The 26,086-nt window shown below is 38.4% G+C and overlaps 1 protein-coding gene across 3 annotated transcripts in view; it reads left to right on the top strand.

Moving 5' to 3' along the window:
• The window catches only part of CEP135 (centrosomal protein 135), an 82,799-nt gene that overhangs the window by 8,133 nt on the left and 48,580 nt on the right, over positions 1–26,086 (top strand). For all 3 annotated transcript variants that reach the window (XM_053607155.1, XM_053607156.1, XM_053607154.1), the window contains exons 4-11: positions 337–504; positions 6,859–7,000; positions 9,823–9,907; positions 13,327–13,455; positions 14,262–14,477; positions 18,022–18,087; positions 20,293–20,431; positions 23,397–23,617. In XM_053607155.1, coding sequence (XP_053463130.1) covers positions 337–504; positions 6,859–7,000; positions 9,823–9,907; positions 13,327–13,455; positions 14,262–14,477; positions 18,022–18,087; positions 20,293–20,431; positions 23,397–23,617 — 1,166 coding nt within the window. The remainder of the gene's footprint in view (positions 1–336; positions 505–6,858; positions 7,001–9,822; positions 9,908–13,326; positions 13,456–14,261; positions 14,478–18,021; positions 18,088–20,292; positions 20,432–23,396; positions 23,618–26,086) is intronic.

Genomic DNA, 26,086 nt, shown 5'->3' with positions numbered 1-26,086 from the left:
TAAAAAATAAAATAAAGGCAGGGTATGGTAGCTCAGACCTGTAATCCTAGTACCCTGGGAGGCTGAGGTGGGTGGATTGCTTGGACTCTGGAGTTTGAGACCAGCCTGAGCAAGAGCAAGACACCGTCCCTATTAAAATAGAAAAAGTATTAGCTAAGCATTTGTAGTCCCAGCTACTGAGAAGGCTGAAGCAAGAGAAACTTTTGAGCCCAAGAGTTGGAGGTTGCTGTGAGCTATGATGATGCCAAAGCACTCTACCCAGGGCTACAGAGTGAGACTCTTTCTCAAAAATAATAAAATAAGATAAAGTAACATTTGAATCTTTTTCATTTTAAGAGTTGAAAACTACACTGAAGAAGAATACACGTGAAACAGCTGATCTCAAATTTCTAAATAACCAATATGTTCATAAACTCAAACTTTTGGAGAAAGAGAGCAAAGCTAAGAATGAAAAAATTCAACAACTTCAAGAAAAGAATTTGCAAGCTGTGGTACAAACTCCAGGTAAGTCCGTTCCTTTTGAAAACAAATTATACACATTTAACCTTTTAAAGATAACTACAGCTGTTGACTGAAAAAGGACTTTGGATTTTCATTCCCAGACATTTGAATTTGAAAAGTTTTAGCTGGGTGTGGTGGTATGTGCCTATATATAGTCTTATCTACTTAGGAGGCTGAGAGACTAAGATGGCTTGAGCACAGGAATTTGAGGTTACAATGATCTATGATCAGGCCATTGCACTCTACCTTGGGCAACAGTGAGACCATGTCTCTAAGATAGAGACAAATAGAAAGATAGGTAGATAGAAATGGATAGCTATATTCGGTAAGTTTTTGATTTATTTCTCAAGACTCAGGTAATATTTTATACTTGTGTGTAGAAACTTAGATAGTAATAGCTCTTTAGATACAAGTGGCCTAATTTTAATGCCCAAAGTTTTATTTTGCTAATCACGATTTTTAATTCTTTTTTCTGTAATAATTATCATTATTATTACTTCAGTCATAAAAGTAATTGATAATTCAAAGAATTTGGAAATCATATACTTTCTTAGTTTATCTATTTTTAGCACTAAGTAGTTGTAGAGCAAAAAAAAGGAAGCGATGGGCCCTATCCAAAGTTGGTGGTGGTTCAGCAGGTGGTGAAGGAATCTCCAATACTAGTATCAAGATCACGGAAACTTTGGGATCAAGATCATGAATGTAAGTGAGACACAGGAGGCCGTCAGATTGTGAGCCTGGATAGAGACAGGGATTAAAGAGCACAGTGAGGACCGGAAGTAATTTGATTAGAGTGAAGTTTGCAGTCAAAAGGGAGTTTCAGTGTTGAGGTTGGTACAGTGGTGATGATGACAAAGTCTAGACCACAGTCGTGTTATTGTGTGCCTGTAGCTGAGTGGAGAGGAGATTTTTGACAGCGAAGGGATTAGAACTGTGAGGTCCAGGTTAGGAGGAATCTGTGGGGTTTGAGATTGCATAGGACATGAGATGGCCACAGGGGCTGGGAGCCAAGGGCAGAAAAGGTGGTGAAAGTGGGAGGATCTCAGAAAGTAAGTAGAAGATTAAGGTAAAAAACAGAATAATCAGGTTTCCTGAGCAAATGGTGGGGCAGATTCAGGAGAGATGCAAGATGTGTAAATTATAGAATTTAGCAATTGAATGTGATAGATTTGCTAAGTAGAAGCATTCCCAGATTTCTGTTGTAAGTGGATTAGTGAGTGGATGGCGGTACTGTTTCTGAAGATAGAGAGTGTGGAAAATGGAGTGGAGTCTACTTTTGAATGTGTTGAGTATGTTATACCCACAGAATGTTCATGCTGAAACTTTCAGTAACCAGTGGAATGAGTAAATCTGTTCTCAGAAGTGTGTACCCAGATGGAGATTGCAATTTAAGAGTCACTGGAGTTTAGGGATGTGGTAGGAATTATCTAGTCAGCTTACGTAGCCTGGGAACGGAAAAGAACCAAAGCCAGACTGTAGGGAAGCTGTATTTAAGGGACTAGAAAAGAAGAAGAGAGTTTTTGAAAGAAACAGAGGGATCAAGCAGGGAGGAAAGGCCTGAGGTAAAGGAAGAAGGAAGTGGTTAGCTCTGTTGAGATGCAGAGTACAAGCTGCCCCGGAACAGCCTCTGCTCAATTCCTTCATCCTTAAAACTGGAGACAGGAGTGTACACATTTGCTGGAATTCTACCTTAGACAAAATTGTGAATTATGTTTGCTCTTCATGAGGATTTTTAATTTTTCAAGTGTTCCTCTGATCTTGGCATGATGGTTAAAAAAGTAAATTATCAATTTGAGGGAGGTTTTGTTTGTTTTTGTCTTTTGAGACCCAGTCTCACTGTGTCACTCTTGGTAGAGTGCTTCATAGCTCGCAGCAACCTCCAACTTTTGGGCTCAAGCGATCCTCTTGCCACTGTCTCCAAGTAGCTGGAACTACAGGTACCCACTATAACGCCGGGCTAGTTTTTCTATTTTTTTTTTTTTTTTTTTATTGGAAAGGGGGGCTTGCTCTTGCTCAGGCTAGTCTTAAATTCCTGAGCTCAGGCCATCCATCCGCCTCAGCCTCCCAGAATGGTAGGATTACAGGCATGAGCCACTGTACTCAGCCTATTGATGTGTTGTAGACCAAGACAATATAGTATATCTACCCATACAAAAATTTACTCCTGGTACTTAATTAACAAAAATTAAGAAAATATTCCCTGCTAATTCACATTATAGCATGGCTTTGTATTACCAAAGACATTCCCTTCTATTCTAATTTTGCTGCTTAAAATTTCAGTCATCTGATCTTTTGACATTACTAAATAATCATCTTTTTTAAAATTGATATATAATAGTTGTACATATTTTGGATGTACGTGTGATATTTTGATGGGAGCGTATATTGTTTAATGATCAAATCAGGGTAACTGAGATATCCATTACCTCAGACATGTATCCTTGTGTTGGGTACATTGCAGTTCTTCTCTCGTAGCTATTTTAAAGTATACAATGAATTGTTAACTGTAATTTTCCACCTGTACAGTCAAATAGTAGAATTTATTGCTTCTGTGTTTTTGTGCCCCTTAATCAACCTTTCTTGATCCTCTGCACTTCACTTCCCAGCTCCTAGTAACCACCAATCAACTGTCTACCTCTGTGAGATCCACTTTTTTAGCCGCCTCCTATGAGTGAGAGCAGGTGACAGTTATTTTTCACTTCCTGGCTTATTTCAGTTAACATGATGACCTCCAGTTTCATCCATGTTGCTGCAAAAAGAATTTCATTCTTTTTTATGGGTGAATAATATCCCAGTGTTCATATATACCTCATTTTTTTTTCTTTTTTTTTTTTTTTTTGGTTTTTGGCCGGGGCTGGGTTTGAACCCGCCACCTCTGGCATATGGGACCTATTCCTTGAACCACAGGCACCGCCCATACCACATTTTCTTTATACACTTATTGTTGATTCTATTTCCTGGCTATTAAGAATAGTGCTGCAATAAATATTGGGAGTGCAGCTATCTTTTAAATACCCTAATTTCCTTTCCTTTAAGATAAGAGGATATATGAGATTGCTGGTTCTACTTTTACTTTTCTCAGAAACCTCCATCCAGTTTTTCACAGTGGATGCACTACTTTACGTTCCCACCCACAGTGTACAAGTGTTCCCCTTTCTCCTAAGTGTGTATTTTTAGTGTGTATATTTTTCTCACTGCCGTAAGCTCCTTGTTTGACAGCTTTCTGCTAGTAATGATTTCTTGAGCTCATAATACCAAATACCACAAGGCACGCTCAGCTTTTCTTCTTGCCAAAGTCTCATCCTCATCTAGTGGAGGAACAGATTGAATCTCAGCAGATAGACGTGTCTTGGAGGTACTGCAGATTCCATTGCAACCCACTGCATTGAAGTGAATCCTGTAATAAAGTGAGCTGTGCACATTATTTTCTTCCCCAGTACATGTAAAAGTTATGTCTAGACTGTACTGTAGTGTGTTAACTATAATTATGTCTAGAAAATGTACAGACCTTAATTAAAAAGTGCTTTGGGGGTTTGTGTAGTGGCTCATGCTTACAATCCTAGCACTTTGGGAGGCTGAAGCAGGAGGATCTCTTGAGCCCACAAGTTTGAGGTTGTAGTGAGCTATGATGATGCCACTGTACTGTGGCGGCATGATTCATGAATCATGAATGTTCTTACTGTCCCTTTCCACCCTCCCCCCAAAAAGGCTTTATTGCTAACAAATGGTAATGATCATCTTCAGGATGTCTTCAGTAATCTTTTTGCTGGTGGAGGATTTTTGACTTGATGATGATGTTTGCTGACTGACCAGGGTGGTAGTTGCCGAAAGTTGAGGTAGCTGTGGCATTTCTTCAAGTAAGACAACAATGAAGTTCACTGCATGAATTGCCTCTTCCTTTCATGAAAGGTTTCTTTGTGTCATGTGATACTATTTGATAGCATCTTACCCACAGGAAAACTTATTTCAAAATTGGACTCAATCCTCTCCACCTCTCCCTCTGCTTTATTAACTAAGTTTCTGTAATAAGTGTCTAAGTGGTCATGTCAGCAGTGCTCACAGAATTTTTACCAGGAGTAGATTGCATCTCAAGAAACTACTTTCTTTGCTCATCCATAAGAAGCAACTTCTTTTTTTTTTTTTTTTTTTTTTTTTTTTTGGCCAGGGCTGGGTTTGAACCCGCCACCTCTGGCATATGGGACCGGCACCCTACTCCTTGAGCCACAGGCGCCGCCCAGGAAGCAACTTCTTAACCATTCAAATTTTATCATGAGATTGCTTCAATTTAATTATATCATCAGTCTGCACTTCTAATTCTGGTTCTCTTACATTTTCCACCATGTCTGCAGTGACTTCCTCCTCTGACACCCTGAACCCCTCGAAGACATCCGTGAGGCTTAGAACCAAATTCTTCCAAACTCTGATGAATCATGAATGTTCTTACTGTCTAGATGGTGAATCCTGTCCAGAAGGTTTTCAATTTACTTTGCCCAGTTCCATCAGAGGAGTCACTGTCATTGGCAGCTATAGCCTTATGAAATACATGTATTTCTTAAATAACAAGACTTGAAAGTTGAAATTATTCCTTGATCCATGCAAAGTGGATGTTGTGTTAGCAGGCATGGAAAAAAAATTCAAATCCTTGTACATGATCAATGAATAGTAATATGTTGAAAGGAATCTTTTTTTTCTGCATAGTAGGTTTTAATACTGGGCCTAAAATATTCAGTAAACCATGCTGTGGCAGATGTGTGTCATCTAGGCTTTGTTGTTCATTTATAGAGCGTAGGCAGAGTCGATTGAGCCTAAGTTTTCAGAGCCCTAGAATTTTCAGAATAGTAAGTGAGAACTGGCTTCAACTTAAAGTCACCGGCTGTGTTACCCACTTAGAAGAAAGTTAGTCTGCCCTTGGCAGCCAGGCGTTAACTTCTCTAGCTATGAAAGCCCTAGATAGTATCTTTTTCCAATAGAAGGCCGTTTCATCTACACTCGTCTGTTGTGTAGTGTAGCCACCTTCATCACTGATCCTGTCTAGATCTGGGTAACTTGCTGTAGCTTCTCCATCAGCACTTGCTGCTTCAACTTGCCCTTGTACGTTATGGGGTTGGGTTCTTCCTTTAAACCTCGTGTTCCAACCTCTACCAGCTTCCAGCTGTTCCTCTGCAGCTTTCTCACCCCTCTCAGCTTTTATACCAGCTGTTCTCAACCTGTGGATCGCGACCCCTTTTTTTTTTTTTTTGTAGTTTTTGGCCAGGGTTGGGTTTGAACCCACCACCTCTAGCATATGGGACTGGTGCTCTATCCCTTTGAGCCACAGGTGCCACCCAATCGCGACCCCTTTTTAACAATGAAAATACATTGTGGTGTTAGGACGGTTGAGAACCACTGCTTTATAGAATCCAAGAGAGGTCCTTGCTCTGGATTAGGCTTTGGTGAGGGGAATATTATGGCTGGTTTGATCTGTCCACACCCCTAAAACTTTCTCCATTGCTTTCTGATCATTTTGTGTGTTCACTGAAGTAGCACTTTTAACTTCCTTCAAGAGCTTTTCCTTTACATTCACATCTTGGCTAACTGTTCTGTGGGGAAGGCCTGGCTTATGGCCTGTCTTGGCTTTTGATATGCCTTCCTCACTAAACTTCATCATTTCAAGCTTTTGATTTCAGGAGAGAGATGTGTGACTTCTTTTCACTTAAACACTTTAGAGGCCTTTATAGGGTTGTGATTGGCCTAATTTTGGTATTGTTGTGTTTCAGAGAATAGGGAGGCCCAAGGAAAGGGAAAGAGGCAGGGGAACGGCCAGTGGAGCAGTCAGGATGTGCACAGCCTGTATCAATTAAGTTCACTGTCTTATACAGGCCAGGTTCATAGCTCTCTAAAACATTTACAATAGTAGCATCAAAGATCACCATTACAGAAATTATAATAATGAAAAACTTTGAACAATGGTGAGAATTACCAAACTATGACACAGAAACACGAGCACATGCCGTTGGAAAATGGCATGGATAGACTTGCTTCCTGCAGTTGCCACATGCCTTCACTTTGTAAAAAAAAAAAAAATGCAGCATCTGTGAAGTGCAGCAATGCCTAGCACAGTAAAATGCCGTATGGCTGTATGTACCAAGAATGCAGACATGTAAAAGTTGTTTTATAACAATGTCTTGTTGAGATTGTCAAGAATGCATTGTTTGGTTAAAGACAAGGGTGGGTATTTACATGTAAAGGAGAAAATATTTTATCGGTGTGTAATCTGAGCTAGAGACATACTTTATAACAAAACATTAACCTGGACTATCTGATTCTGAGGCATTGTTCATCTTTGTAATTTTTTAAGATGCTCACTTATTTTTTTAGGTGGCAAGAAAAGAAGCATTGCTTTTAGGCGTCAGCGTATGCAAATTGATGAACCAGTTCCTCCCTCTGAAGTCAGTTCCTATCCAGTTCCCCAGCCAGATGACCCTTACATTGCAGATCTCCTGCAAGTGGCTGATAACAGGTGCTTTAAATAAGTTTTTGTTGGCTTGTGTTAAGTGATTACTTCATTATTGGTAAGTTTCTTGATAGAACAACTTTGTCTTGTTAAATATCCAGCCTTTAGCAGAAAATTTTTCACAAGCGCTCAATAAATATTTTCTGAAAGATATACAGTGTTTTTACTTGTTTTGAAACTTTGATTTCAAATAAGTAGTATATCTGAGGTTTCCATCCATACTTGCCTTCAAATAATTTAGAAGCTCTTTCAGTAGAGTAGCTTTGAAAGCTTTGTAGCTCTTACATCTTTAAGTAAGAGTTGTCTTTTTTTAAAAAGATACAGTCTTTCTCTGTTGCCCAGGCTGGGGTGCAGTGGTGCAATCATAGCTCACTGCAGCCTTGATCCCCTAAACTTAAGCAATCCTCCTGCCTCTGGTTCACAAGTAGCTGGAACCACAGGCTACCAATTCTGGCTGTTATCTTTTCCAGAACCTGTATTACTTCACACTTCTGTCAAATGCTAGTTGGACATGAATAGATTTATAACTAGATTTGAAATTCTTGTTTCCTTCTCTAGGTTCATGTTTTCTATTTCCTTAAAATTGGAATCACATATAAATTCTATTTAATTGATGCTTCATAAAGCCGCCTAGACGGAGGGCACTGTATATAGTGAGGATGTAAAGATAGATAAATTAGTGTTGCTGCCTTTGAGAAGCTTGCCGTCCAGTAGTGTAGTTGAGACAAGAGAAATACACAAATGCCATTAAGAAAGTGGTAAGGTATTTAAAGGAGGGAGCAAGCACTAGTGACAGCCTCTGCCGTGCCAGCTGCGGAAGCATTTTGAACTGTGGAATACACTAGTGGAAACAGTTGATGCAGATAACTTTTTTTGCCCTCGGTAGGTAGAGTACTGTGGCGTCACAGCTCACAGCAACCTCAAACTCCTGGGCTTAAGCAATTCTCTTGCCTCAGCCTCCCAAGTACCTGGGACTACAGGCACCTGCCACAACATCTGGCTATTTTTATTTTTTTTACTTTATTTTATTTTGGTTTTTTTTGTTGTTGCAGCTGTCGTTGTTGTTTTAGCTGGCCCGGGCTGGGTTCAAACCCTCCAGCCTCAATGTATATGGCCAGTGCTGTACCCACTGAGCTGTGGGTGCTACCAGATAACTTTTTATTTTGTAGATTATATAGAGGATTTGGGGATTTTTTTTTAGTTTATCATCTCAGTATAATAATCTAAAAAAAAAGTTTCCAATTAGGTTCTCTTTGCTTATTCTCACAGTATATTATATACCTGTATTTATATAGTTATCTGGCCTTAACCCTGAAATACTTTGTCTTATTCTTTTGTTAAAATTATAATCTAGGACCTTTCAGACTGTTTGTTACTATTATTTAAGGAGTTAATTGGGCTGCATAATTTCTTTTGATTATCTTGTTCCCATTAGTTGACAAATGCACATTTTGTTGGCATTCAGTCCTGCATTTCTAGGAGTGCAGTTGCTTACCCACTTTTCTCCTAAACCTAGATGAGTGAAAACTTTGGTTCCGGTAATAGTAGGGACAAGCTGTATCCAGCCTCATTTATTCTCCTCCATGGAAAATGTTTCTTAAAGGCAGACCTGGTTTCAGGCTTCGTCTTTCTAGTATGAAAGTGGATTATGTCATATTTATATAGTACAAATATATTGGAATACTTGGAGAATTCCCATAGTTTGGGCAAATCTTGATTCTGTGAGAATGAACAAGTTCCAGAATGAAGAGTTTTTTTTATTATAGTTATTGGGAAAATTAGAGCATTACTGTATATTTTCCTTCTCTTTAGATTTGCAGAGTAGTCAGTTAGATAATACAAGGTTGATTAGTGTCAAGATAAACACTTAGTATTTTTTTTTTCTTTTTTTTGAGACTGAGCCTCAAGCTATTACACTGGGTAGAGTGCAGTGGCATCACAGCTCATAGCAACCTCCAACTCCTGGGCTCAAGTGGTTCTCTTGCCTCAGCCTCCCAAGTAGCCGGGACTACAGGAACCCGCCCCAACACCTGGCCAATTTTTGGTTGTAGTTGTCATTGTTGTTTGGCAGGCCCAGGTTGGATTCGAACTTGCCAGCTCAGGTGTATGTGGCTGGCGCCTTAGCCCCTTGAGCTACAGGCGCCGAGCCACAGTTTTAGTTTCTTATTTCACTTAATGTTGTGAATTTTGGACTAGACCTTCAGTTTTCTGAACTTAAGAGTTGGCGGCAATGCTTTCGAGAGTTTGTCCCTGAGGATCAAAATGAAATAGTAAGGTATTTCATTGCATAGTATTTTGAATTTCAAATTATTTACCACACAGTTTTTATCTACACTCATAAAATTGACTGTCCACAATGATGTGCTATATGTGTGTGTATATATATATATATATATATTTTAAGACATAGTCTCACTTTGTCACCCTCACTAGAGTGCTGTGGGGTCACAGCTCATAGCAACTTCAAACACTTGGGTTTAAGCAATTCTCTTGCCTCAGCCTCCCGAGGAGTTGGGACTACAGGCACCCACCACAACGCCTGGGTATTTTTGTTGTTGTTGCAGTTGTTACTGTTGTTTTAGCAGGCCCAGGCTGGGTTTGAATCCGCCAGCCTCTGTGTATGTAGTTGATGCCGTAACCACTGTGCTATGGTCGCCAAACTGATGTGCTATATTTTACATGGACTTTGGGACCCTTGGCACAGTGCCTCAGATCTTGCTGAGAAGCAGAAAGGATGGAATTTATAAAATAACCCATCTAGTTTTCTTTCACGTTATTTTGTATTTCTTAAGAAAATAACACTGGCGTTGGTTGTAAATGTGTTTCAGGATTCAAGAACTTCAACAGGAAGTCCACCAGTTACAAGAAAAGTTAGCAGCGATGGAAAATGGAGTGCTAGATTACAGCAAGCAGGTAGGATTTTAATTTACTTGCATAGGAGGGATTGAGATGGATATGCTGAAATTGCAAATAGAATTGGGTTGCATTTGATATTATTGGTACTGAGCTTGACAGCTTTTATCTTTTTTTTTAAATTCAGTTTGTTAATAAAGTTAATGACCAGTATGGCTTTAGAGCACTTAGTCCATTTCTGTCAGTAGTCTTTGAGATAAAGTATTTTTTTGTTCTGTTTTTTTTTTTTTTTTTTTTTTTTTTGTAGAGACAGAGTCTCACTGTACCGCCCTCGGGTAGAGTGCCGTGGCGTCACACCGCTCACAGCAACCTCTTTACTCTTGGGCTTACGCGATTCTCTTGCCTCAGCCTCCCAAGCAGCTGGGACTACAGGCGCCCGCCACAACGCCCGGCTATTTTTTGGTTGCAGTTTGGCCGGGGCTGGGTTTGAACCCGCCACCCTCGGCATATGGGGCTGGCGCCCTACTCACTGAGCCACAGGCGCCGCCCTTTTTGTTCTGTTTTGTCATTTTGCTTTTTTTTAGATGTATCATTTATCTTCCCAAATATGATTTTATAGTCATATTAGTATTTCCATCTCAGTAGGTATTTTATTGAAGTTTGCTTTGTTTTATAATTATATTTTTATGGTTCTTAAAGTCATATTTGGTCATTTTTGGCATAAATCTTTTCGAAAGTTACTCTTCTATGTGTTTTCTCGATAAGCACGAGTACCTCTTAAAACAGCTTTCTGAATAAATAGGAAAATTAATAGATGCAAAGTCATATAACCATAGCAAGCTCCGTTCTTTCCTACTTTGTATTGGAGTCTTGGCTGTACCGTGATGTGAGTAATGACAGGCTTTCTTTCTTAATATGCTTCCTGAAGTTTAAACCTGGTAACACATCTTTCATTTTTTGCACATAACTGCATTTTTTTTTTTTCTTGGAGTGAAGTGATCTGTGCATACAAAATATAGGTGTAACTTACCTATTGGTATAACTGTTTGTAAAATACTTTGAAGATTATTTGGACAAAAATGGAGTCCATAAAATAATAATAAATGTCAACAAAAAGCTTACTGTATAAAGAGATGGTGAAAATATCAAATATGTATAAGTTGAATGCTACTGGTATTTTTCAGTTTATAATCATACTTCTGTCACATTTTTTCCAAGTACTTTATGAACATAAACTGGCCAGTCTTTATCTTTTTTTTTTTTTTGAGACAGAGCCTCAAGCTGTCACCCTGGGTAGAGTGCTGTTGCATCATAGCTCACAGCAACCTCCAACTCCTGGGCTCAAGAGATTCTCCTGCCTACACCTCCCAAGTAGCTGGGACTACAGGCAGCTGCCACAACGCCTGACTATTTTTTGGTTGCAGCCGTCATTGTTGTTTGGTGGCCCCGGGCTGGATTTGAACCCGCCAGCTCAGATGTATGTGGCTGGCGCCTTAGCCACTTGAGCCACAGGCACCGAGCCCGATTTTTATCATTTTTATGAGGGGCCTGAGGGTTTTGGAACCAATAGCTTGACCTTTCTGATTAAAACAAACAATTTCTTGTAGTTATTACTGTTTCACTGCTGTTTTCTCCTTGCGTTGGTAGCATCACCGTCTGTCCGGGTTCACATTCTGCAGTCTTTCTATGTCTCGTTCTCTTGCCTTTGCACACCATTTACCTCACGATTCTTCTGCCTAAATACTTATTAAACTTGCTTCTTCTGTTCTACCCTACAGCACTGTTTCATTTTAGGCCTCACTTGTCTCTCTTACGTTCTTGCAGTAGGTCTCCCTGCCTCAGGTTTTTTAAACTATAAATTCATCCTTCAGTCCAGAGTTACCATCATTAGATTCCACCTAATTCTTCAGACTCATCATCAACCACTAGTCTCCTTGTACATTACTGTCCCATCATACTGAGCCATTTCTGCTGCCTCAGACATGCCATGTTGTTTTATGCTTTTGTGTCACTGCCTGGAACACCCCTCTTTCCATCTGTTTTATAGCATCATTTATAACTTAGTTGCACTTACTTATTTGGTAAAGCCTTCACTATTTCTGCATGCACACTCATACCGTGCACAGTAAAGTACTTCATTCCCTTAACTACTTTGGTGCCCTATGCTTATTTCCCTTTTTTAATTTTATCTTCGAATACCATATTAGATAACAATTATTGGTTTACTTGCTAGTTTTTCCTGTGAAGGTGTGTGTTCCCGAAAGTCAGGGACCAGATTTTTTTTTTTTTTTTTTTTTTTGTAGAGACAGAGTCTCATTGTACCACCCTCGGTAGAGTGCCGTGGCGTCACACGGCTCACAGCAACCTCCAGCTCTTGGGCTTATGTGATTCTCTTGCTTCAGCCTCCGGAGCAGCTGGGACTACAGGCGCCCGCCACAATGCCCGGCTGTTTTTTTGTTGCAGTTTGGCCGGGGCTGGGTTTGAACCCGCCACCCTCGGTATATGGGGCCGGCGCCCTACTCACTGAGCCACAGGCGCCGCCCCAGGGACCAGATTTTATTCATGGTCTAGCTCTGTGCTCAGTTGTTGAATTGACTGATTCTGTTCTCAGGTTATGTTTTGTTTTGTTTTGTTTGAGAAAGAAAACCAACACTTGAAAATGTGGGTTTTTCCAAGTTTTTGCATGTAAATTAATCAGTTCATGGTTAGTAGTGATTCTTTTTGATTGTATGTCTGTTTTCTAAATAATAGTTAATTAAATTCTCCCCACCTTTTATTCCTTTTAATGTTGAGGTTCAGTGGCAACTCACTTTTCTTAGTATCTTATATCATTCCTTTATTCCACATTTATTCCACTGAAGTAGTTCTGACTCAGTTCCAGTACTTTGGCATATATGTAATTTGCTAGCAAGTTTCTTTTTATATACACTTCGCCTAATTCTTAGATAAGGAAAAATTATATTGGAAGAAATCTATTCAATACAAATACATATTTTTTTTTTTGTAGAGACAGAGTCTCACTTTATGGCCCTCGGTAGAGTGCCGTGGCCTCACACAGCTCACAGCAACCTCCAACTCCTGGGCTTAAGCGATTCTCTTGCCTCAGCCTCCCGAGTAGCTGGGACTACAGGCGCCCGCCACAACGCCCGGCTATTTTTTGGTTGCAGTTTGGCCGGGGCCGGGTTTGAACCCTCCACCCTCGGTATATGGGGCCGGCACCCTACCGACTGAGCCACAGGTGCCACCCTATTCAATACAAATATTTACAAAAGTTGTATTGACAATACTTGTGTTGACATTTTCTGTTATTTTTGCTGTGTATATGTGCATGTTTGTGTGGGTAAAAATATGAAGGTTTATCTCTTGCATACATTGTGGTAGATAAGAAAAAAGTATATCCAAATAAATGTTTGTTCAGTGTTAATCATTTTGTTCAAAACCAGATTTTTTTAAATGGCAGCATGGCTTTATGTCCTTAGATTGAGCTAAGAGAACGAGAGATAGAACGACTGTCAGTTGCTTTGGACGGTGGTCGCTCCCCTGATGTCCTCTCTCTGGAGTCCAGAAATAAAGCCAATGAAAAACTCATTGCTCATTTAAATATTCAGGTAATGGCTTTTGTCTCTATTACACTGAGCGTGTAAAATTCTGAGTACTTATAATGGTCTATGGGTTGTAAAAGTGGCAGGGTTTGCTCACTGAGGTATTGTTTGTAATAGGAAAAATTTGATAGAGACAAAGTCTCCATTAAAGGATGATTTAAAAATATATATGAAAATCAAACACCTAACTTTTATCTACGTACATAGTGAATTCTCTTGCCATGTATTTGACCCAAGGATAAAAGAGCAGGAGAGTTCACGCAGCATGATATGTGACCTTTAGAAATTTAGATCTGTCAGAGCTGCCTGGGCAGCAAACAGAGTAGAATAAGTAAAAAATATCAATAGTAGCTCTAGCCCAGTGCTGTCCAATAGAAACATGATGAGCTACATATAATATGTATTATAATTTACATGCGTATTTTTTTCTTTGTATTGTATTTGAAATTCTGTGTATACTTTACACTTATAGCATATCTCAGTTTGAACTAACCACATTTCAAGCACTCATGAGCCACATGTGGGTCCTCATAGCTACTATATTGGACAACACAGTCTAGAATAATATTATCATCATGATGATATTTTTGTCATAGGAGTGCAACTCTGTGTTGGAAAAAAGTTCACACAAATTTCTTCCCCTTTCTGTGCTTGAAAAGTAAAGCCAGGATATGTATTTTCATTAAGCCACTAAGTTTGCAAATACAAAATAGCTGTATCTTTTAAAGCATAATTTTTTTGAAATATTATTTTGTAAGTATTTAGGATAATTTTCCAACTCACATACCTTATAAATTATAAATTCAATATAGGTTGACTTTCTTCAGCAAGCCAATAAGGACCTGGAGAAGCGTATACAAGAGCTTATGGAAAGCAAGGAAACAGTTACATCTGAGGTTGTTAATTTAAGTAACAAAAATGAAAAACTCTGCCAAGAATTAACTGAAATAGATCAGCTAGCGCAGCAGTTAGAAAGACATAAAGAAGCAGTGCTCCTGACCGCTGACCAAGAACTGGGGGAAGCAAAGGTAAGGGAACGTCCAGGTTGTGCGGAGAGCTCGTCAGTTCTCACACAGTGCCCTCAAAACCTTTTCATACCCGTATTCAGGTTTTTGGTTTATTTTTTGGATTTTCTTTGTTTGGGCAGTTCAAGATTTTCTAAACTATTGTTGGTACCCTCTAAGTGATTGCATTTGTTCTAGTTGTTTGAATATCTTTCTGAAGCACTGTTACTCTTAGGATAGATCTGCCAATTCTGTTTTTCTTCAAGATTTTCATCTCTGTCCTTTGATCTCTACACTGTGAGGGAACTTCCAAAGTTGGTTCTCTATGTCATTTCTTGCTCAAGAATCCTTTAAAGATGTTTTTAAAACTATGTACTGAAAAAAATCATTTGGTAGCTAACATTTTTCATCTTTAAGTTTAAATAGATGGAAAGGATGAAATTTCCACTCTTATAAGTACTAATCTCTTAACATCAGGTTGACTCACAATTCTTTTAACTATATCCAATAAGTTTAAGTCACCTTTCTTCTTGAAACTCCCACAAAATTTTATTCTATTGTAACTTGAATGTCTTTTTTTTTTTTCCATGAAGTCTTTTTTTTTATTAGATCATAACTGTGTACATTACTGCATTTATGGGGTACAATGTGTTGATTTGATATACCATTTGGAATGTTTACATCAAATTGGTTAACATAGCATTCACCTCACTTATTTAATTGTTGTGTTTAGACATTTATACTCTACTCTTAATATATTTATGTACCCTTCCAATATGCACAGTAGGTGAGGTCCCTCCGATGACCCTTCCCCCACCCATCTACCTCCCTCCCCTCCCCTGAAAAAAAAATACCCAATGCACTCAATACTGTTATGAAATCAATATATAATCAGGCCATGAAGTCTTAAGTGGCTTCTGTGTACGCAGCGACCAGCTCACCTATGTGAACTTTGAGAACTCAGTCAGTGGGATCCTCTTAAAGAATTTTTGCTCTCTGAGAATTATTTCTTCTTGCCCTCACTGAATGTCTTTTTTTTTTTTTTTTTGAGTGAAAGAGCTCTCTCTGTTGTACCAGCTAGAGTGCAGTAGCATCATAGCTCACAGCACCCTCAAACCCCTGGGCTCACGTGATCCTTCTGCCTCAGCCCTCAGCCTCCCAGGTACCTGGGACAACAGACACACACACCCCACCACTCCTAGCTAATAGTGGTGGAAAGAGTCTCCTGTAATATTGAAAACAAACACCAATACTAATTACTAAATTCAGTCCAGTTTCTCTTGCTCAGGCTGATCTCCAACTACTGAGCTCAAGCAGTTCTCCTACTTCAGCCTCCTGAGTGCTAGGATTACAGGCGTGAGGCATGGTGCACAGCCTTAAATGTCTTTTTGTGATCATGCGTCTGCAATAAAAAAAGCATATGAATTGAAAAAAAATTTTTTTTTTTTTTGAGAGAGAGTCTCAACTATGTCGCCCTCAGTAGAGTGCTGTGTCATAGCTCGCAGTAACCTCAAACTGTTAGACTTAAGCGATTCTCTTGCCTCAGCCTCCCAAGTAGCTGGGACTACAGGCACCCGCCACAACGCTTGGCTATTTTTTTGTTGTAGTTGGCATTGTTATTTAGCTGGGCTGGGCTGGGCTGGGTTCCAGCTCACCAGCCTCAGTGTATGTTGCCGGCGCTGTGACCACTTTGTATGGGCACTGAGCCTAAATTGAAATTTTTTATATGTAAAAATTTTCTGTGACTGTAAGTTTCAAAGCATTAACATTTTTCTTTGGATAGTATTATTACAATTATTAATAATTAAAGTTATAAATACAAATATTCATAAATATTTATTAAATTACAAAAGTAAAATTTTATTAGGAATACATCTCTTAATGAAACATAATGGGAGAAAATAGGGTCTTATTTCAAGCCTTTGGCCACTCCAACATTTCATATTATCTTTTTATGTGGTGCTCCAAAAGTTTGTTAGTATTGTGAGACACCATTGTGTCGTGAATGAGATATGCTTGCATGCTTTTTTTGAACAGTGAGAGAAAGGCAGCTGTGGAAGGGATGATGGGAATGCACAAGTCAAACGATACCAAGACCACAAGCACGTTCTTAGATTATTTTTAAGAAGCACTGTACATGGTATATGCAGATGAAAGATCCATATATTGTTCCTTAAAACTTTGTGCATATCATCGTTTTTCATAATACTTGGAACGTCTTCATGTTATCTCAGGAGTAGGTATAACCTAGTTGAAGACCATTGCTCTGTGTCACTGAATTAATTTTGTATAGTGTCATCCCCACTTATTAGTGGAATAAAAAGAAACTCTCAATATAATAAAAGCCCACAGCAAACATCCTACTCAATGGTAAAAAGCTAAAAGTGTAAAGAAGCCCACTCTTGTCATTTCTATTCAATGAAGTACTTACTGGAAGTCCTAGCCACAGCAGTTGGCAAGAAAAAGAAATAAAAGGCATGCAAATTGCAAAAAATGTGTAAAATTATCTTTTTTCACAATGACATGATCTGATATGTAGAAAACCCTAAAGATTCCACACAAATGAGAACTGATAAATGAATTCAGCGAAGCTCAGGATACAAATCAACACACAATAATTAGGTGCTTTTTTATACACTGAAATGAACGATCCAAAAATGACATTAAGAAAATAATCCCATTTACAATAGCATCAAAAAGAATAAAATACTTGCGAATAAACTTAACTGATGAAGTGAGAGCCCTGTATACTTGAAAACCCATAAAACCTTGCTGAAAGAAGTTAAAGAAGACACAAATAAATGGAAAGACATTGTGTTTCCTTAGATTGTGAGACGTAATATTATTAAGGTGTCAGTACTACCCAAGATGACCTACAGATTCAGTGCAATACTTTTCAAAATCCCAATTGCAGAAAAAAATTCCAAAATTCATATGGAATCTCAGAGGGAACCCTCGCTCGCCAAAATAGTCTTGAAAAAGTACACGATTAGTGCAGTTTTAATTCTTTGTGGTTTTAGTTTCAGTGTAACATGCCTGTGTCTCGTTCCTCTCTTTTTCCACCTCCTTTTGCATCTTCTGTGCTCATGCATACAACATACTGAACACAGCTCCTTGTTTCCCATTGGCAATGCTCAGGAGTGACAGCTTGGCTCAACAATAGATTCCTGTTGGGTATAAATTTTAGATCCTGGCATTCTGCTCTCTCAGGTGTAATATGGAGGATTCAGGTTGGTAAAAGGTGAGGAGAAAGCAAATAGGTTAGGAAAATCAGGAAGTGACAGTGCCGTAAAATATACTCAAAAAATCAAGATTCTTACAAGATTTACAAGTAGCCCTCTTCAAATGCCACAAATATGTTCGTGTAAGCATTTGAGATATTAAAAGATTAAAGGGAATTCTCAATTTTGCCTCTTCATGGAAATTGTTAGGGCTAAAGCCTCAGATCTCAACTGGGGAGAAGGAACATATGTTACTGAAAAAATTATTTTGTCTTATTTGCATTGTAACTTAGTGGTAAGTTTTCTTAGACTTTTAGGTATTTATCTAATAGGCTTTTTATTCCTAGAAAGAGATTAAAAGAAAATTCTTTGAAATGCGGGATCTTGAAGAAACAGTTGCAAAACTTGAACTGGTAAGTTGGGGTAAGAGTGGATTGCCAGCATTTTCATAAGAACATTTTTGTGCCTTATTTTGCTGCTGAGCTCCTGACAACATGTCTTGCCATTCCACATAAATGGAATTGTGTAATATGTGGCCTTTTGTGTCTGCCATCTTTCACCAAGCATAGTGTTTTCAAGGCTCAGGCGTGGTGCAGCATGCATCAGTATTCATAGTTTTTATGGCTAGATAATACTCTGCTGGATGGACATACGATTTAATATTTTTATAATTCTTTAATCTCATTACAGTAGGTTATTAAAATCAGATTGATAATTATTTGATATATTTATTAACTATTATAAAAAGTACTCATTCCAGTTTTGACAGCTTTGTTTGTTGATACCTTTTCCCTAGTCACATTACTTGTTCAGTTAGTCTTCTCATGAAAAACACATCTCAATAGGAGCCTCGCTATAGCACATAGATCTACACAAGGTCCAGCCTTTTTTCTCTCTGCCAAACATTGGAGGAATAAGGATTACCTTGGGACACATGGGACACATAGTAAGTACACAAACACTAACAAAAGCTGGTTAGCACTAAAAAGGTCTCTGCGTACTTCTTGTGATATCAGACACCACAAAAAGCAAAAGAAGTCCTCACAAAATCAGCTTGTGACCCAGGGGCTGCAGGTTGGACGTGTGTTACAGTCTGGAACTGGCAGAAAAAACGTCTTGCTGGCAGATAGAAACCGGTGGTCACCTAAAGTTTGAGAATTTTTTGAATAGCCCATTGAAAGAGTCTTCCATCAGATTGGGAAAAAAAAACACTAATACTGATTTCCAAGTTTTCTTTTACACAGTCTAGCTCCAATGTCCTGGTGATACAAGTCAATTAAAAAAGAAGCCCTTCTAATAGGCCGGCACACATGGATACTCAAATGCTTGCTGATTTTGTATGTACTTTGAACAGCATATCGCAATGGCTTCCTTTTGATTCAATTTAGCAAGTGTTTGACAGTAACTGAGTTAGCTAAATCTGCTAAATGTGCACTCTTGAGTCTCAGAAATATTATAACATTCCCTCATGGTGTCAATAAATGTAGGTGTTTTGATGATGTTTTCACTAAAACGTATGCTCCATGCAGGCAGGGATTTTTGTTGTTTGTTCACTGCTGTTTATATGCACACTAAATATTGAGTGTGATTCATGATGCTTATCTCAGAACTGTGACAAGTTTCAGTTGTGTCAGCTGGCAGTAAGATGTTGCTGTAGTTACTGTCTGACCTTTCTTATTTTTCCCAGTAATGTTAGTAATGGTGATTTTAGCACTAACATCTAGTTAGTTCTTACTATTATGGTAAATATGCTGAACACTGCAGAATACTTCACATGTGTGCCAGTGAACCCTCCGCATCCTGATCTTCTTTCCACTGTGCAGATGATGCTGAGAGAAGGACCAGTACTCACAGATACACTTAGAGTGCTGTGTCTTCCTACTGCCTTCTTCTGTTTTTTATTTATTTATTTATTTATTTATTTATTTTTTTTTTTAATTTTTTTATTAAATCATAACTGTATACAATGATATGATTATGGGGCATCATACACTTACTTCATAAACCATTTGACACATTTTTATCATAGTGGTTAACATAGCCTTTCCGGCATTATCTCAGTTACTGTGCCAAAACATTTACATTCTACATTTACCAAGTTTCGCAAATACCCCTGTAAGATGTATTTATTTATTTTTTGAAATACAGTCTCACTGCGTTGCCCAGGCTGGAGCGGCTATTCCCTGGGCTGACTGTAGTGCTTTGCAGCCTCCCAACACCTGCTTCAAGCTGTCCTCCTGTCTCTTGAGTAGCTGGAACTGTAGGCACATTACACTGTGCCGACCTCTGCCTTCTTTTTAAACATAAACTTTAAAATGTTTTATTCTACAGGTACATAACTCATTTAGAAAAAATAGGGCAATATGCTAAACAGAAGAGAATATAAGATCTAATTCACTAAAAACGTTGATGTGTGGCTCTTATGGTACTTTGTTAACTTTAGTTGAAACCATATTTTTGACCAATTTAAAGTTTTTGGACACACACATATGCACACACTGTCTCTACATACATGAATTGTTATATAAATGTGTTTACAAAGATACCTTTTTACTTCTAAGTGCTATAATATTTTATAAAGTTGTTAGAAATCTTAATTACAGGATTAAAATTGGCAGGAATTAAACTTATGCAATAAAGAAAAGGAGAGACTGAGTGAGGAACTCCTTATAAAATCAGACCTGGAAACTGTTGTTTATCAGCTTGAACAAGAAAAGCAAAGACTTAGCAAAAAAATGGAAAATTTTGCAGTTACAGGTAAGATGTAAAATGTTGATAACTTAAAAGTGATTGTGATTTTCTTTTGCTGTGTTATTTTTCTTAGGTGATCTTTCACTCTGTCAGTAAATATTTATTGAGTGCTTACTGTAAACCATATGAGGCACTTTAGATGTAGTAGAAATTTCTCTCCATGACCTTAAAAATTCTTTATATTTTGACTAGTAGTTGATATGGGGAAGCCTGCTTGAATATTTTGCAATAGAAGTACATTCATCTGTGACACAGATTGATAATTAAAACCAAAAAGAAGGCCATTCTGAAATAGTGAAAAATTGAAATCTTTTTAAGAAGACACAGTAGTTGTATCATCTTAAAATACTCACGTATACACACACAATTGAAATAGGCCAACTTTCTGCCAGGTACCAGTCCTAAATAACTTGGTTTAAAGAACAAGTGTGAATTCATTCATTTCATTTAACCAGGGCATGTGAATCACCTGTTGACTGGGCATATTAACTAGGCTTTGTTTTTGATGCTGGCATATATTCTGGTATACAAAATACACAGGGTTTCTGCTCCTACAAAGCCTTTTTTCATGCCAGGGAGACAAACTAGTAATACACAAGTGAAGAAGTTAATTTTAGATGATGAGAAGTTTAAAATAGAATGGGAAGATATGCTGAAGATTCATCGAAAGGCTTCATACAAGACCCAGCCAACTGAAGGTTTTCTAGGCAGAGGACATGGCAAGTGTAGAAGCTTGGTGCTGTCACTTTCTGTGTGTCGTGGGAAGTAGGAGTCCATTGTGCTGAATGAACAGGATATCCCTGGCCCTTCAGCATCCACATAGATAATCTGTTTGACCCATTCTCCTCTTACTAGCTGTCAACTTGAGCACCTTACATAACGTCTGTGCTTTAGTTTTCTGTGTTTAGTGGTAATGATGACACCCAAAGGTTGTTATGACAATTAAATGGGTTAATATAATATATTAACGTACTTAGAATCATATATGAAAGTTTACAGTTTTCTTCCTTTCATAGCTATCTGTGGCCTCCCATTTCAGTTTGATCCTTCCTCGGCTGCAAACAAACTCCCTTGTTTCTCCTGTCTGCATCCTTCTGCCAAATGCCCAGCCATGGATGAATTGAACCCGCTGCACTTTTACACCTGGGCAGCTAAGCACCACTTGTGTGCGTACCAGGCACATTGATAGCACTGTACATTTGATGGTGCTCAACCTCAACAGAACCCTCAGTATCATGAAAATGTTACATCATTTCTTTTAGTATTTGATCTCTCACTCTGCAGGAAACATTTCAAATGCTTTTCTTTTTTTTTTTTTTTTTTGTAGAGACAGGGTCTCACTCTACCGCCCTCTACTACAGGCCTCTACTACAATGTCTGGCTCATTTTTTCTGTTTTTAGTAGAGATGGATATCTCTTGCTCAGGCTGCTGTCAGACTCCTGAGCTCAAGGAATCCTTTTGCCTTGGCCTCCCAGAGTGCCAGGATTACAGTTGTGAGCCACCACGCCCAGCCTAGCTTCAGCATCTTAAAGTGTCATCTGTACTTGCTGTTTGTCCTCAATCACCTGTGACCCTTACTTAGCTCCTCCATCTACTCTAGTTGACTTCTCTTGGCACCTTACCAGTACAGCTGCTCTTGTTAAGGTCATCATTCATCACCATTATGCTAAATATAACGGATGCTGTTCATTCAGTACCTTAGTTGATTTCTTTTCTTTTTTTTTGAGACAGAGCCTCAAGCTGTTGCCCTGCGTAGAGTGCTGTGGCATCACAGCTCACAGCAACCTCCAACTCCTGGGCTCAAGCGATTCTCCTGCCTCTGCCTCCCAAGTAGCTGGGACTACAGGTGCCTGCCACAACGCCTGGCTATTTTTTTGGTTGCAGCCATCATTGTTTGGCGGGTCTGGGCTGGATTCAGACCCGCCAGCTCAGGTGTATGTGGCTGGCGCCTTAGCCGCTTGAGCCAAAGGTGCCAAGCCACCTTAGTTGATTTCTCAGCATTTAACACAATTATCCATTCTTTCCCACTCTCTAACTATCCTCTTCTTTCCTCACTCTTGGGAGGAATTTGCCAGTTCATCCTCCAGTTTGTTGCACAATGTCCTTTTGTAGCTTATAACCTTCTTTTTTTTTTTTTTTTTTGTAGAGACAGAGTCTCACTGTACCGCCCTCGGGTAGAGTGCCGTGGTGTCACACGGCTCACAGCAACCTCTAACTCTTGGGCTTACGCGATTCTCTTGCCTCAGCCTCCCGAGCAGCTGGGACCACAGGCGCCCACCACAATGCCTGGCTATTTGGCTTTTAACCTTCTATAATTAGAGTAACTATTTGACCTTAGTTATGCTTTTCTTATTTTAATCCTTAGCCAGTGATGGGCATATGGTAAATGTTTAATATACACCTGTTGAATGAATGAAAGAAGAGATGGGAGTGAATCAGAATAAGTCAGGAAATTATTACATGCCTCAGAGTTACAATGAGCATAAATAAATTTAGGTTGAACTGTGTAATATATGAATTGTCAGTATGCAGTTACTTTTGACTCATAAAAAATAATGATTATGCTCATTTGGAGAAAGATGACTTGTTTTGATGTCTTTATGTATATACTGTATTCAAACTAAATGTTAAATTTGTACATATTATCATTAATTTAGATATATTTTCTTTCAGAACATTTTCAGGTCCCTAGGAAGTACAACATGGTAATTTTTGCTTCCTCTTGTAGTGCTAAATAATACCCATCCTGTTACAAGACAAAACATGAGAACTTTAACTTAATTTGGACTTTGTTTCGATTTTTAATTTTGGCTTTGTTTTTTTTTTTCCTTCTTTATCTTGTAGACCATATACAAAACAGTTTTATGATTTCTAGTAGCTTTCATTCTGAAAATTATTAATATAATTTGCTTGGCTAATCAACACTACATGTACTACATTGTTTTAAGATTTAACCACTTTAATTTGCAGAAAGAGAACTAACTTTGGAAGTTGAAAGGATGAGACTAGAACATGGAATAAAACGTCGAGACAGGTCACCTTCTCGTTTAGACACGTTTCTGAAAGGTATAGAAGAAGAACGAGATTATTATAAGAAAGAGCTAGAACGACTCCAGCATGTAATACAGCGACGATCTTGCTCTATACATTACAATACACGTGAAAAAAGTTCAAGTCGAACACCAGAGAAGGTAACATCTCTTTATAAGAGTAATTGATAAGACAAGAGTGTATCTATGAATAAACTTTTCTAGTTTATTACATGAAATATAAGTTCATATTTACAAAATTCCTGATTTTGATTTCATCCATGACCTGTACTGTAGGAACATTAAGTAGGAAAACTACCTAAGAATAAAGTGTAACATACCGATACCTAGAAATTAAGGGAAGGCTGAGTACCTGTGGGAGAATTGCTTCTGGACTTCCAGAACCCAGGGCCTCATGTTGCCAGTTATGTCCTGTCTTTTTAGAATTTCCATTCTATATCGGCTGCATTTTCCCTCTTGTAGCAGCGTGGCTTTGTCCACATGACCGGTATCATGGCTTCCTATCACTTCTGTCCTTAGACCAGTCAGAAAGGTATGTCACATTCTACTGAGCAGGCATCTTCCCTATTTAATACGACATGGGAGATGGGTGAAACTGCAAGTCGTCTGGGCAGATTATTCTGTTTGTCTTCTACAACCACATCTGTAAGTTAATACTCTAAAGATGTGCACTTGGTATATGAATTTCTAATTGCATCTCCCATAGTATATATTAATTAAAGTTGACATGATTCATGAGAGATTAAAATCATGTGTCTCTATTTTAGGTCTTATTTGCCATGTTTGACAAGTATCTCATTTGAGTTCTTTATTTTCCTTTTTTTTAAGCTTTGGAGCTATGGGAGTCTTGAAGCTTACATGGCCTTAGATTATCCACACACTAGGTAAAATTGGGATTTAAGAGGGAGTCATTAAACTCAAAACATTCGATTTCAGACTTGGCTGAATTTCCCACTTCTCTCATATGTTTCTTGAAGATTCTATGTCCATTGTCCAGCAATTTTGAGTCTTCTGATTAGACTTTTGTTTTTTAACCTCATTGGCTAATGACTGTATTTTTATTTACAATTGTTATTGTAAACACTATGCCGTGTTATTTATTGTAAGTGGAATAAATTGGTGAGAAAAGGTAGTGCAACTTAATTTGTGTTACTAAGTTGTTTTAAGTTTCATATATGCTTACTATGAAAATGAATTGATCGTTTTCATTGTGTAGAAGAATCTTTTATAAAATGATTAATCAGTTTAATCAAGTATTAAATATCACTAGGTACATAATGATCTCAAATCTTCTAATCTCTCAGTTATTTGGTATAGATTCACAATTGAAAGACAAATGAGTGAGAGATATTGATATGGTGCTGATAAAATTAGAAGAGACATTTTCCCTCATTCAACTTTCTTGAAATGTTATGTTACCTGGTATGAACACTTCATTTTTTAGAGTTCAGAAAGTCAAGAGTATTCAGAGCATTTTAGAGCCCCAGTAATAAATTGTAAGCAAATGCTAGAGACAGTGAGTAAGCATGTGAGTGAAATGGTGGAGGGGGTTGTGTAAAGCAGTTGTGAGTGCTGGGAATTAGAAGGTGTATATTCCACCTAGAACTAGTTGTTTTCAACGTGTTTAGAAACACTTGTTGGCAAACAACAAGGACTTCTCTAAGACTAGATTTGATAGTAGCTGTAAGTTTTCAACCCCTGCTTTATGGCAGACGATTAGGCACAATTTCTTGGAATCGTCACAACTTAATAAAAAAGGACATTTTGAGGGCATTCTGGTAAGGAAGCATGGCTACTTGTATATCCTTGAACAAAGAACGGTCCTCTTGTATCAGGGAAGGTCATCCTCTTTGACCAAGCGTGCAGCTCCTGGAGGGATGCACGTGGAATGGTGGGAGAGGAGGAGGACACCTCCCTCCCTAGCCAGCCAGGTCAGCTGAATCAATCATGGCAATCAGTAGGGGAAGATAGCACGGCCAGGTTACTCTCACATTCAGTGGTTTTTAGCATCACTTCTCTGTTGTCTGTCTGCATTGAGAGGATACTGTCCTCTTTAGCCTTGAAAGTGCTTTGGAGGTGGAGGACTGATACAGGTTCCTACTCTACCAACTGGCTTTATGACCCTGGACAGGTTACCTAACTTTGTGGAACCTCGGTTTCTTCATTTGCAAAGTGGAGAAAGTAACTACAGCCTCTTGTGAATATTAAATGAGATACTTTGCTTTACTTTTAATTGACAAATAATAATTTTGTGTATTTTGGGGGTATGATGTGATGTTTTGATCTAAGTGTCTATTATAGAAAGATTTGGTCAAGCTAAATAACATAGCCATCACCTGACCAATTTAATTGTTTTTTGTAATGGGAATATTAAAAATACATTCTTTTAGCAAGTTTGAAATATATAATACATTATTAAATATAGTCACCTGGCAGGACAATAGACCATGAAACTTTTTACCCTTTGGTCAATGAGATCATTTGTATAAGAATCCAGTGACTAGTTCCCAGTAAGTGGTTTATTTCTTTATTGTTTGCTGGTTCAGAGTAAACCATGTGTAGGTAGAAAATTAGGTTCAGGTCAGATAGATACAGAGTGCCTGCTATGGA

This window comes from Nycticebus coucang, chromosome 10 (assembly GCF_027406575.1).
Source record: "Nycticebus coucang isolate mNycCou1 chromosome 10, mNycCou1.pri, whole genome shotgun sequence".
NCBI lineage: Eukaryota > Metazoa > Chordata > Mammalia > Primates > Lorisidae > Nycticebus > Nycticebus coucang.
This window is presented reverse-complemented; position numbering and strand designations above follow the sequence as displayed.